General features: G+C 29.7%; 1 protein-coding gene and 1 non-coding gene across 3 annotated transcripts in view; one reads left to right on the forward strand and one right to left on the reverse strand.

The window, feature by feature from the left end:
* Window positions 1–14,329, reverse strand: part of LOC112690525 (bifunctional heparan sulfate N-deacetylase/N-sulfotransferase) — a 62,977-nt gene that overhangs the window by 24,322 nt on the left and 24,326 nt on the right. Inside the window, exon 1 of one of the 2 annotated variants that reach the window (XM_025564558.1) lies at window positions 13,747–13,880. In XM_025564558.1, coding sequence (XP_025420343.1) covers window positions 13,747–13,880 — 134 coding nt within the window. Of the gene's footprint in view, window positions 1–13,746; window positions 14,293–14,329 lie in introns of those variants that run through there. The other variant, XM_025564557.1, reaches the window with a different exon arrangement.
* Trnas-aga lies at window positions 9,160–9,241 on the forward strand. Its single transcript has one exon. It is a non-coding gene; the product is annotated as a tRNA-Ser (tRNA).

Consider the following 14,329-nt stretch of genomic DNA (forward strand, 5'->3'; position numbering starts at 1 on the left):
AAAAAAAAAAAAAAAAAAAAAAAAAAAAAACCAAAAATATTACAACGGAATGAGTGTTTGACATTATGCGTATAATATTATGTGAACGTTAATGGGTTTTTTTTTGCAAAGCAGGTGGGCGGCTTAAAAATATGTAAACGAATACACACAGTACATGCAATCATAAATCTATGTGTTACTTATACACAAATAGATACATTATAAATCTCATTCTTAGGGCGAATCAGATGAACCTTTTATTTATGAAAGACAAATATAAATATAACTGTATGTAATAACAAAATCTGTAAATAATAGATATTATTTGATTTGAAATAACGGCGATGTCAATTGACACGGTTGTTATAAAAAGCTGTAAATTATAGTTGTACAGTACCGTACACTATGAAGATGGTTAATAACAAAAGTATATATACAGGGTGTTTCAACAACAATGAATATTGTTAGATTACATTATAATAAAAATGTTCATATATTCGTGAGGGATACCCTGTATGTGTATGCTTATTGTATACAATTTATTTAATTTGATAGTTTAAATAAAAGATGAGAGCATAATTTTAATAGTGAATTAGAATCAATAATAGAATATTCAGATCTAATTTGAGGTTAAAAATGAATAGTGTTGCTATAGCAGAGCATCAAGTTGAAATAACTAAGGATCTATAATACCAATTATTTTTAATTCTATTGTTTTTGTTCTTTACAAAATTAAAACGGCGTTTTGTAACTAAGCTTATAATTAAGTTAACTGAAGAAATGAACTAAAAAAAAGCTAAGCTATAAATTATAGAGCAAAATAAAAGTAATAAACGCGGGAAATTATATAATTGTCTCACAAAAACCGTAGCTGCACAAACGGTTCAAAGTTCTTCTACACTATATGCTTACGATACTAATTCTTTAAATGTATTCATACAACTTTAAACATATACTGTTCGTTAGTCCGAAAAGTTCTTAGACTACAATAATATCTTTTTTTAAGTTGTTGTCATTATAATTATATATTATAGAGGCCAAATATCACTTGGAATAATATAAATTTTAAGGTAATCTAAACATTAAAATAATACATTTCATCAAACGTGAATGTTAACAAGATATTTATGTAATATACTAATGCCCAAGTATCTAATCTAAATACTTATTTTTTCTTGGAAAAACTTTGGATTTGTCAAATCTGCAATATAAAATATGTATACAAGGTCATGTGAGATAAAATCAAAATAGTAATATTAAACGAGAGATGGAAAAAAGAATTACATCGACATAGATATCATCGTCAAGGGTCATTCTAAAACAGCCTAACCTTTCATCCTCGGTGGGCCACTTTGGTAAACAATTATCTTTGAGCGGGCTACCAAATATTAAAGGACAAATAATTTCCATATTAATATAATTATATAATTTTGTTACACATAGTATAGGTATACAATATAGATGTAAAACTTGTTTTCATGTATGTTATCGACTATTGAAAAGATTACTGATTGAGTTAAACGCTGTAGGTACACATTCATTTGATCGTTACGCTTTTTTAAGTGCACGAAACGTATAGACATTAAATCGTACAATTTCTAATTGAAAATGTTCAAAAATAAAATTAATAAAAAATTGTTTTTCATAATAATTTTACTTTATTTTTATTTATTTATATTTTGTTATATTTTAAATATTTATAACAGGCCGTGGGTTGGACATTACTGTGCTAAAATACTATTCGAAACGTCACACCGGATGTTACATTTGTTGAGTGTAAAATACGATCGAATTAAATATTATACATGGTTTCCTTAAGAATAAAATATGATTGTATTAGTAAATTTATAGTAAAATTATAGGGCATTTTGTGTAAATATGCGAATAAAAGCAAAATAGATTGACTTGATTTTTCTTTGAATTTACTACGACGGGATACGGTGAACTTAACTCGTTTGTGTCGTGTGCAAGCCAATGTACCCGTGTACAACGTAGATACTCGACAACGAAGAGTATGACATCCGTATACAATCATCAACATATAACGACAAAATAAACAATGTAGATTATATTATAGATGAAATTATTTTGTTTTTAAAGTTGAATTGCATTTAAAACACAGGGTTATAGGACGTTTCATAAATGTTAAAATTATTAATCAATCTAAATAAAAAATCTGTAGAGGATTTCAGTTGAAGAAATTATATTTCCAAGAGTTACTGCAACGTAATAAAATATGGGGATAATATATTTAATCGTCTAGAAAAAAAAATGAAATGTTTTTTTTATTCGATGGAGTATTAAAAACGAACGTGAATGATTCATTCAATTAAAAAAGATTCGATTGCACTAATGAAGTTCAGCAATAAATAATTAAGTATTTATACAGCAATATAAATTTTTTATAGTAACTTTATGTTTATATTCGATATCGATAAAACGGTTAAATTTTTTTTTATTATTTGTATATCTTTAATGCGGGAATAAACACATCAAATGATTGAAACAAAATAAAATAGTATACTACACTTGGTTCCGTATAATCAGCACAATTCAGTATAATTATATGTTTCTATCGTTATTTTTTATCGTCAAATTAAACGATTTAAATCGGAAGTAATGTAAACTAAACAAAAAAAAAAAAAAAAAACGATTTTAAATAAAAATTAAAAATCGTTGATAAATTCATCAAGTTGGTACATTGTTGTTGGTTAATAAAAGGGTAGACGAATTATTTTAGAAATAATAAAATTGACGAGAACATATTAAAATTGTGTAAAAATTGGAATAAGTAACACCATTATTTTTGTGATATTGAAAAGGTATAATTCATCTTCAATGAAATAACAATTAAATTTGGTATAAACTTAACTATAAGAGACATTTTGTCATATTTTGACTTTCGATTTTAATTTAACACTCAGAGAAATAAATGAACGAAAATCAATAACCGTTTCTATCTCCCTTCGGAGACTTAGGTGATTGATTAATTAATTTTATTAATGCTTTTAATCGTGAACATTAAGAAAAGTGTTTATGTATGTAGACGTGACATGGTAGTATAATAATTTATCTTTGCAAATTCAACATTTTATTTTCAAAAATGTTTCCAAAGTAAACAAATAATAATTCATAAAGGCATGATACATTGTAGATGTGTAATACGGTACTCGTAATAGTGTACGGTTTATTCGAAAAAATAACTTATTATCAATAATATAGATGTCCTGGTTTTTGATTGTTAATAAATTAAAATAGCCACGCCAAAGGTAATTTCTAATTAATAATACAACTATAAGTTTTTCAGGACGATAAAACAGTACAAGTCTTTCAACCCAAGCCTGAAAATCATCAGAAATTGTAAAAATTATCTAATCATGGATACTAAAGAAAAAGCAGCAATATGGAAAGAATATTTCACTGAGCTATTAAATGCAGATACCCCAAACAATATTACGAGGAGGGAAACAAATTATGGAGCTGAACCAAACGATGTCTGTAGCTTTCGAAGTCAGTACAAGATTAAAACAAGGAGATTCTCTCTCACCCATCTTATTCAATTTAGCCTTGGACAAAGCTATAAGGGAGATACAATCAGAAACAGTGGGGATAACGATAGGACAACAGCGTATACAAGTACTTGGTTTGCCGATGATCTAAATATCCTAGAAAACTCCCTAGAAAATACGGAAAGCAGCGCAAGTGCTCGAATGAGCAACCAGTAAAATAGATTTAAAAATTAATATGGATAAAACAAAAATAATGGAACTCCTAAGCGAAGAGGACAACACTGATACGGGATCCCTAGCTTTCAAAAAGGTTAATGAATTTCGGTACCTAGGTACAGTACTGAGTAAAAACAATGATTGGGATAGGGAAATAGGTGTAAAGATAATAAAAGCAGAAAGAGTAGCTTTCGCCTTGAATAAGTTCTTAAAGTCAAAAGTATTTTCCAAAAAAACGAAAGCGAGAATGTACACAGCAATAATAAGACCCACACTCACGTATGGGTGCGAGGCATGAACTACCACAAGTAATACGGAAAGAAAACTCAGAACTTTTGAAAACAAAATATGGAGGGTAATATGTGGACCAATGTATGATAACGAAAAAGGAACATGGAGGAGAAAATATAATAAAGAACTGCAGGAAGAAATGGAAATAGCACCAGTAGTAAGTTTTATCAAGGGACAAAGGATCCAATGGCTGAGCCACATGTGGAGGCGTAGTGAGGACGATATAAGCAAAGTAGTCCTGGAATGAAAGCCTACGAGAAAAAGATCTCGAGGACGATCAAGGAAAAGATGGTTAGATGTAGTGGAAGAGGACCTGTACAGAATGAGAGTTCAAGATTAGATGGAATTAGCCCAGGACAGAGACAAATGGAGGGATTTAGTGATGGCGGTGAAAACTCTTAAAGAGTACTAGGGCCATATAAAGAAGAAGAAATACAACTATAAGGGTAAATCTACAGCATTGAAATTATATTATTATATATTACAGATGAATCGGAAAGCCAAAGTCAACAAGCCAAAGTTTGTTAACGTATTTCTTGAATCATTTATTTCAAATTAAGTTTCGTTTCACTGCAGTAGATGATCAAAACAGTAGAAATAATTTTTCTATCCATAAATCGATAGCAATGACGTACTCAGAATAACCTTAATAGTTTAATTAGATAATTTTATACCACTAGAGTCAATGGATTTGAATGTACTTATATTCAATGTAATGTAGCCTTTTTATGATTTTTTTCCACTGATAGTAATATTTATTGATATTTTATTATAATGTTACTAAATGAGATCATGAAAGTTATTAAATGCTTTCTAAACACAGACTTATACAGGGTATTATGAAATGGATTAGGTCATTAATATATGTGAACTCGCAGTGATGAATTTTTTTCCATCTTTTAAATCTTGGTTTATTCAAATTATTTTTAGAATGCTATCTTAAATGAAAAATAAGCACTCTACTTGTATTTTAATTTAAAGCGGCATTCAGGTGATCAATATTACTGACAGTATTTTAGATACTGATAGTAATTTTGATTGTGTGATATGAATACTGATGTATTGTCAGTATTAATTTATTTATATATTTTTTTATAATTTTTATAATTTTTTAAAATAAATAAAGAAAGGTTGATACTGCTCTTAATCGAAATTTGCATCTTCAATAATAGAATGCCAAAGAGAGTGTTGATAATAATCTATATCACAGTGTTTCTTAACCTTTGTGCTAAGGCGGCCCATAAATATCCTTTGTGTTGAATAGATAATTCTCCAAAAATATAAAAAAAAATGTAGTATGTTTTAATACAATAATATTACTAATAATTTTTTTTAGAAAAAATTTCATCATATACTTTAACGCAATACTGAAAATCTTAATTCTGATTTATATTTTTATATATATAAAATTATATTTTGATGACTTTTTTTTTTTTTTTTATTTCATTGAAGAAATCTACAATCTATACATATAATTTTTTTTGTATAATAAGTAGGTTTGATAAGTGACAGTAAATAAAAAAAAAATAAAAAAAATAAAAAAATTATATTATATTATATTTTGATGACTAAGATATTTTTTTGTCATTATTTTCCGAACGGTTACCTATCAAAAAAATGTTGTGACCCAATGTTGGACCGCATAGGTTAGGAAACGTTGATCTTTACTGAAAATGTGAGGACTAAACCATCCGTAATATAAATACTGTCAATAAATATACAGTCAGTATTAATAATCGTGTTAGAGCCGCTTAAGTCGCTTATAGTAACTTTTATCTAAAATTTGATAATTTAAAAATAAAAAAAACAAACTATTCATGTACCTAGACTAAGACAGAAATTTCAGTTTTTAGAAATCACAATAACATGATTATTTTGACTTTATAAGATAAACATTATATTTTGTACTTATTATTAATGTAATATTATACTTTTATCATTAATATTGAATTTACCACACTTTACTAAAGTATCGAGCATAAAAAACGCATAAGTGCAAAAACAGTATGACGCCTTGATTTCTAAGAGAATTTTGCAAAAATACAACTAGATTGATGAATAATCTTTGACATTTAAGATAATATTCTAATAATAATTTGAATAAACAGTAATTTTTGAAGATAGAAAAAAAAATTCGATAAAATCTTCATTGGGCCATCACAGTGAATAATAAATATGAGTAATTTCAGTACTAGTGACTTTATCCATCTCAGAAACACCCTGTGTATTGATATATATATGTATACTATTTATAATACTATTTACACACAACGAATTTTCACTTGAAAACACATTTCTGTTTATAACAAATCTGTTTCTATAGTACTCGTATAAGCTGGACTTTTCTGAACCTCGAAACGCTATCCCTTTAAGGTCCAGCGACTACTTTTTTAACACTTCATTTTTGATTTATGAAAGGTATTGCGTGCGACATCAAAAAACGTATGCAAAGCGCTTTTGGGTAAAAGTAATGGTCACTCTGCGTAATATTAACTTCGCCAATCGGAGGTATGTAAAAAAATACGATTCTCCAAAAGTGTAGAGGACATTTATGATTTTAATGGGTTCTATGTAAATTTCCGGCGGAAGTACAAAATAATCGGTTAATGGTTGACCACCGGGAAAAGGGACGAAACTTATACGGTTAAAAAAAATTATTTACTGCAAACTAGGATTATTTTGACAAAAACAATCATTAATTTACTCATGCCTTAATAACATCAATGTAACAAAGTTCTTCTTTATTTGTATAGTATTGTTTAAATAACTATTACTTCAATCAAGACAATTACACAGTACAATAATACACATAAAACAAATACTCTAATGATTTTTCGAAAACAATTAATGTAATTATAATTATAATTGAACTTCAGGTGCACACATATAGAACATATAGAACTTTAAACCAAACTTTATATAGAAATAAATGATTATATTCAATTTATTGGGTGTTTATTCAAACTTATTAGGTAATTTATAGGTAAACTAAACTAAGAAAATATATATGTATAGGAATTTAAATATTGATTACATATGAATAATTAAATCGAATTATGTAATTTTGGCTTTATTATTTATTTTATTTTACGAAAACAAACAATAAGTAAATAAATAATAAATTTAAAAATTTATTTGAAACCAAAAGCTTTATGTTTGATTATTTTTGGCCAACAATCATTCACATTTAGTTCTTGAATGTTATCATTAAATCACCGTAAGTTTGAAATAATATGTAAAAAATATGACATTATGTCACTGATATGCTCGTATGTTGTTATGTCTTGTTAGAGTATTTTTTAAACGATGTAATTAGGTAGGAACAATTTTTATATAATTCAATTTCAGTAAATATATTAATGCATTATTCACCAATTAAATAATATAAGCATTATGTAGCAGATAAAAAAAGAAGATTAAGCTAAACAAGTACACTTATATATTTTAAGTCGTTCACGAAGATTAGTAGCTACGTTGTATAAAATCATTAAGAAGTGCAATGCAACAAAGTATTTTAAGATATTATTATACTGACAGTTAAGTTTCTGTAGTGCATATTTAGCACCAATATTATTACTTGATTCTTATTTATTTAAAATTTTTAAAAATTTACAACAAAATGTACGGTTTATTTTCATTATAAAAATACTACTCGGAACCATTAACCCCTGAAAACGTAAAAAGTATAAAAATGTTAATTTATTTAAAGATTAGGTACTATTTGCCAAATACACTCTTAAATTTAATAGGCCTATTTATTCAAGACCGAAAACTATAACATCCGGTTTATGTATAGTTAATCTGTTTATGGTCTAAACGTATTTCGTCATTATTTTTTGGATGTTATAATTTTTATTTATTATTTTTATTCCATAAACGAAAATTATTTAAAGCTAATGAGTTTTGTACATCTCTAAAAAAAAAAAATAATTGTATATTCTAAGTTAAATTTAAACGATAGGTTTAGCTAAGATAAAAAAAAATACAGACGTTTCACTTATTGTTTGTATATCTCCTATGAAATTAAATATTTTATAAATTCATATTATTATTTAAATAACAATCGTATATTCCACTTTACTCATAGAAATATTATTCAAGTTAGATCGTAGTAATGTATCGATTATCTTTTATTAAGTTTATGATAATAGTGGAATACATAACCTTATTACGCAAAAAAGCCCTGTGTGTAAGAAGTAAAATTAGTAAAAGTAATTTCAAACAGCTATAAGTATGTTCCTAGACAGTAAGACAAAATCATATTACGTTAAATTTTATTTAAATGTGATAAAATGGTTGTCAGTAATAAAATTAATAATTATTTATATACTAGTATTTATAATCAATGTTAATTGTTAATGAATTTATTATTTTGGTCAGACTGTTTTTTAATAATGTTTACATTAACATGTAAAAATTAATAATTAATAACATGATAACATTACATAATATAACTACTCGGAATTATAAACATGCGTACATCTATACACCACGTGTTAACTATTAAAAATATCTGAATGAATTAAAACGTATTATTGAAGACTGCAGGAAAAAATCGAACGTTAATATTTTCTTAAGGTATAACAATATATACCGGGGATACAGAGGAAAATATCATACTTATATTTCATTATTTATTTTAGTTTACAATTATATTTATATTATTATATAAATTCGATACACAACTTATTAGTAATATTGCAATCCTGAAAGCCATATTTTATAGGCATGTGTGCTGTGCGCTGCTCATAAAAAACTTAATTCGTGTTGTGAAGTTAATGATTGCGATCGAATGTTATTAATTCATACATTCGTGATAATGTTAATGTATGTATTAATCATTACTCAGTAGCAACAATGCATAATTAAAATTTATCATGAATATCATATTATTTGAAATAACACTGATTAAAATATGGTTACATATATAAATGTAATTAGATTAGGGAACGCGATACATACATATCATAATATTTACAACCCGATTGATATCGTGTCCTTTACCGCTAACGAATCGATTCGGCTATGTTACAAATATAATACGTATCGATTTCTTTGTAGGCGAAAAGGGAATTAAATAAATAAAATATAACATGTAAACAAATTGTAATGGAACGGTACACAAGCGTTAAATACACATGGTTTAGCAAATATATATCAACGAGCAGTCGTGGCCGAGCGGTTAAGGCGTCTGACTAGAAATCAGATTCCCTCTGGGAGCGTAGGTTCGAATCCTACCGACTGCGAACATAGTTTTTTATGTTCAAAATACGTACATCGTGAGTAGCATCATTTTATCAATGGTAATATAGAGCCGGTTCGGACTTTAATCGTGTGCGTTGATTAATTTCCTCTCACCAACGAACTACAAATAGACACCGGTCGGTGAATGAATGCACGCGAAACGGTTTCAACCGTAAAAAAAAAAAAATGATTGATTGTTGTTGTTTCGTGAAAATGCGCCTAAATTTAATGTGTTACACGTTAATTGTTCGCATAATATTAAGACGGCAATGTTTTCGTAAACGGTTACGGGGACGCGTAAAATTATTTATTTCGTAGATGTCTAAATATTTTCGCGGAAAAACAGTGTACTTAGGTCAGTTTGCGTGTGCGTGCGAGTACAATTTGAGAGGAGAATTTTCACCTTCGCTCGATTGCAAAAAACGCGATGGTAGCAAAATACAAATACCAGCGGAGAAAGTGCAGCAGCAGTGAAATGCACACGTGCACGCACGCGAACGTCGCGCACTCGACGCACGAGAAAACCCCAACACAAAGCAGAAACGCGCCCGTTTGCGTATTCTATTTGAATATGAATGTTAAACACGAGGGAAGAAAACTATTAGCGATGAAGTTGCGTTTATGTAAACACAACGATTGATACTTGCAGTATATTAACGACGTGCCGTACATTATACAAACGTGTTGTACACCGAAATCGTATACATGTGCGTGTGTAATTTATTTTATTAATAGTATTATTACTTTGTTACACGCGTAAAGATATCAATAGATATTTTTGTAAGTCTTGGTTTTTATCCCTTCATTTTTTACTCACCACCGAGAGTTGTAAACAACTTCCACGTTGCGGGTTCGGTCCGCACATACGTCGGTGCGTTTAAAAAACAATATATAATACAATATACAAACTATAATGTAGGGAATTCGACCACACGCGTTACGGCCGGCCAGAGGGGAAAACCGTTTACTTTACAAACGTGTTATTATTGTAATAAAAACCGACGTGAGGCGAAACCGTTCGTACGCCAAGGATATAGGATGACGTGCGCTCGCTCGTCGTACAACCCTGACTTTAAAACACATGTACATGTACCATAGAGGTTCAAGTAAAAATTTGATTTACTGTTCATATATGTATAAAACTAGTAGTAATCAGTGGTGTATTTATATGCAGGCACTATAGGCACGTGTCTCCAGTGGCAAATTTTGAGGGGTGGTACATTTTTTAAGGTTTACGTATAATTATATTTATATACGTTCTTAGGGTTTTCCGATTTTGTAAAATACGTTACATATACTCTTATATGAAAAAATAGTAGACAATAGCTTTTCCCACCAACAATTAACAAGATATATATTTTCATAATTTTTTATCTCCGTCTCACTGTATACATTTATAAGATTTGGGAATGTTTATGAAGGAAATCATTATTCATGATTTTAATAAATAAAATAACTAGCAATAAACAATTATTCTGAATTCAACCTCTGTTCACGTTGCAGCGAGTAAATTTTTTGTACGTAAATCGTTTTTGTTTATTTTATTTACTAACTTATCGTTATTTATTGATTATTTTTACTATATTTTTTTTTTTTTTCTAAACAGAGATACTTTGCAAAATGTTATCAATCAAACACAAATTAACTGGTTTTTTTTTAAATAAAGCTTCTTCTACTTATTTCAGTAGTGACTACTAGCATTGATTTTATAATATTTTATTTTATTTTATATTTTATATTATAAAATCAATGCTATTAGTGACAGTGTAGCACGCCGGCCTCCGAGAGTACTACCTAACTTGAACGGTTCACATCTGTGATGTTGTGATGATATTGGAAGATGATTTTTAGTAACAAAACACTGTGGTTTAATGTCAAGCCAATAATTATAATAATGAATAAATATATAATTAATGCAAATAAAATAGTAATAGAATACTTGAGGACAGAGTATGTAAGCTTTGCCAGAGAATATTAAATATTGACTCTTAGAGCTGGTGATGATGTGAAGCCCGCGGACTTCCAGACCAGATAAGCGTCGAGGCAATAAGTGGGAGTAAATCTATTCTATTATCTGGGCAAATAGACATCGTATTTATAGGCAATTATTTAGGATAAGGATATGGTCAGTAGGGATTCTAACGGGTGTGGACGAGTCTATGATTATTTGTGGACAGGAAAACTTTATTCTGTGTTATCGAAATAAGATCTCTTTTGTTGTCGTTGTATATATCAATATGAATAAGTATTGATATTGGTTTCCTAAGCGGCTTTTCACATGAATATCCATGAATGATAACAATATTACGAATATCTACTACCCCTATACTTTACTACAATGAGTAGAAGTGACTTATTCCTACCGAATTAATCAGTAGTACTGTGTGACTAATTCAGTTAATCTACGTGGTATGATTTAGCCATTTGGCTAATATTTTATTTGACTATCTAAGATTGTCTCAAACTGATGAAAAATTAAATAATTTGGCATTGTTATCAATAGAGAATGACATTAAAATAATTAAATTTTGAAGATTTATTCGACACTTTTGCTCACGATTATAGATATTAATTTTTAATTATTATTTTTTAAGACGACATTTTTTCAAGCATATCTATAATATAATCAACAAGTATAATTGTATTCCTTTACAACTGAAAATTACAAACATTATTAACATATCGTAAACTTATTTAATTCTTGATCAGACTCCCATTTATTTATAATGTCGTCTTCACTGAAATTCGTCACACAGACATGGTAACTTTTTTAAATAAAAATCCCATAGCTTCTTCTCACTTTGTTTTCATTTCCTCATCTTGGGGTATCTTAGAAACAGTTTTTGAAATAAAATTGGGTTTTTTTACAACAGCAGTTAGGCATTTTTAGAACAAAAGTTCTCAACAATTAATTAATCAGTATTATACAAATATTTAGAGTACTTGATTATAAAACGATAATTGCCATATATTGAATAATCTATTGTATTTTTATTAAAATTTGCGGGAAATTCGAATTATTAATGATCAAAAAACAGTAACATATGTTGTTTCAATTATTTTTGCTATATTAATAGATCTATAGCACTAATCATAATACTAAACATAAATAAATACTCATCATAATAATATAACATAAACGTATTTTTATTACGCAATAGTATAACGAACAGTTAGTCAATGTAGTTGGACAAATGGTGGCGCGGCGTAGCAAGCATATTTCAAAAACTAAGTAAAGTATTTAAACAATGGCGCTGCAATGTTACATAATATATTATGAAATGCAGCAGGATTGCCAGTGATTAAGAGCTATTTAATAAGAACCTTTCTAAATATCTGCAGTCCACTGCTATGCACTATCAATGTTTTTGCTACAACCAAATGTCGATATTATTAATAATTATCATATCCAAGTTTGAAGAATGTATTTCATTATTTTATGCAGTTATTAATTATTTATAAAATATGTTTACTCTCAAGAAATTATGTTTTATTATTTAAAATTTGTAACTTAATAACTTGGATTAATATTTTACTTATCAAGTGTGGCTATTTTTCATAGGCCTACAAACGGGAAACATGTAAATACGCCTCCGGTAGTAATAGAGTAATAGTAGTAACAGTACGATCTATGAAATTGCTGCACGAATGGAATATGATATCGCCGATGACGACCGTCGAATTTGGAGGCCATTTATATAAGTAAAAATATGTATTTTAAAACCAAATTTTTAAAATCTCTACCAAGGGGTGATGCTAGTTTATCAGTTTATCTTTCCTCAACCAATTATAAAATTCCTCAATGATCCTCTGGTTTTATATTACTTATAGCACCATTGATTGTACATTGGTAATATACATTTTTGTAATTGTTCAGGAGAACGTTTTTTAATTTTGAGCTGTTGTAACAATTTAAAAATGTAACGAACTGTAATGAACTTTTTGTTACATTTTCCTTAACATTTAATGAGTAATAAGGATTAAAAATCTGCAATTGCCACATTTGTATTCTTAAAAAAAAAATTTAAAAAAAAATATTGTGCTTAACACATTTTGTAGACGAAAAAAGTAATACTTAAACGCATCAAATTTTTCTTCTAATTTCAATAAAGAACGACAATTATTTGAATAATGTCATAATTTCGTTTGTGCATAATATGAAGAATTTTATGATTAAATTTAATATGCACTTAACTCGATTTTTCAAAAAAAAATGTCACTTATCACACTTGTGCGCTACGCCATCGACATAACGTTTGACGACGTCTCATGTCAATACGGGACCCGTGTTTTGAATTGTTTTTACGACGTTTTTCATCGGTGCTACGAAATCGTAGGTACACGTGAAAATCTGCGCTAAACAGTCTATACATTTCGCGATAGATAAGTGTGGTCGACGTCCCCGGAAAGGTCAACATGGACGAAAACATCGTAACAACCAAACAAATAAAACGATCGCTTGCGCGCGTGTGTTTATAAATAAATATGTATTTATATAAAAACTAACCTTGCGATTGGCGAGCTCAGGTAGTGCGTGTAGTAGAATATGGACAGGAAGCCGAGCACCATGAGCGCGGCCACGCAGCGTTTCACGGAAAACGGTCGGCCGGCCATCCGTCGGTGGTTCTTGAGCGCGGTCATTGGTGGCGCGTGTTACGCGGTGACAGCGGTTAGGGGCGACGGGCCGCAGTGGCAAGACAGCGGCGTCGGCGGCGTCTGCCGAACAGGCGACGACGGACGCGGCGAATTCGTTGTAACGATGACCGTCGTCGTCGTCGTCGTCGTCGTCGTCGCGTCGGCGGCAACGGCTACGGTGGATGGCGGCGGCGGCGACGACAAACAACAGCAAAGCGCCCGGCGACAGCTCCGGCATTGCGTCACGCGGCATGCGGCGCGCGCCGTGTGCATGTCAGCCGCTGTTCGCCGTACCCTTCACACCGGGCGCTACTGCGAGGGACGCGTGTGGGCTGTCGTGCTACAACCGGTACTATACCGGCCTTCTTCCGGTCGGACTGCTTGCGGTCGTCGTCGACGTCAACTGATCATCGGCTTTCTAGAAAGAATGACAAGAAAAAAAAATAATAAATAAA

This window comes from Sipha flava, unplaced genomic scaffold (genome assembly GCF_003268045.1).
Source record: "Sipha flava isolate LNK unplaced genomic scaffold, YSA_version1 50_pilon_pilon, whole genome shotgun sequence".
NCBI classification, from domain to species: Eukaryota; Metazoa; Arthropoda; class Insecta; order Hemiptera; family Aphididae; genus Sipha; species Sipha flava.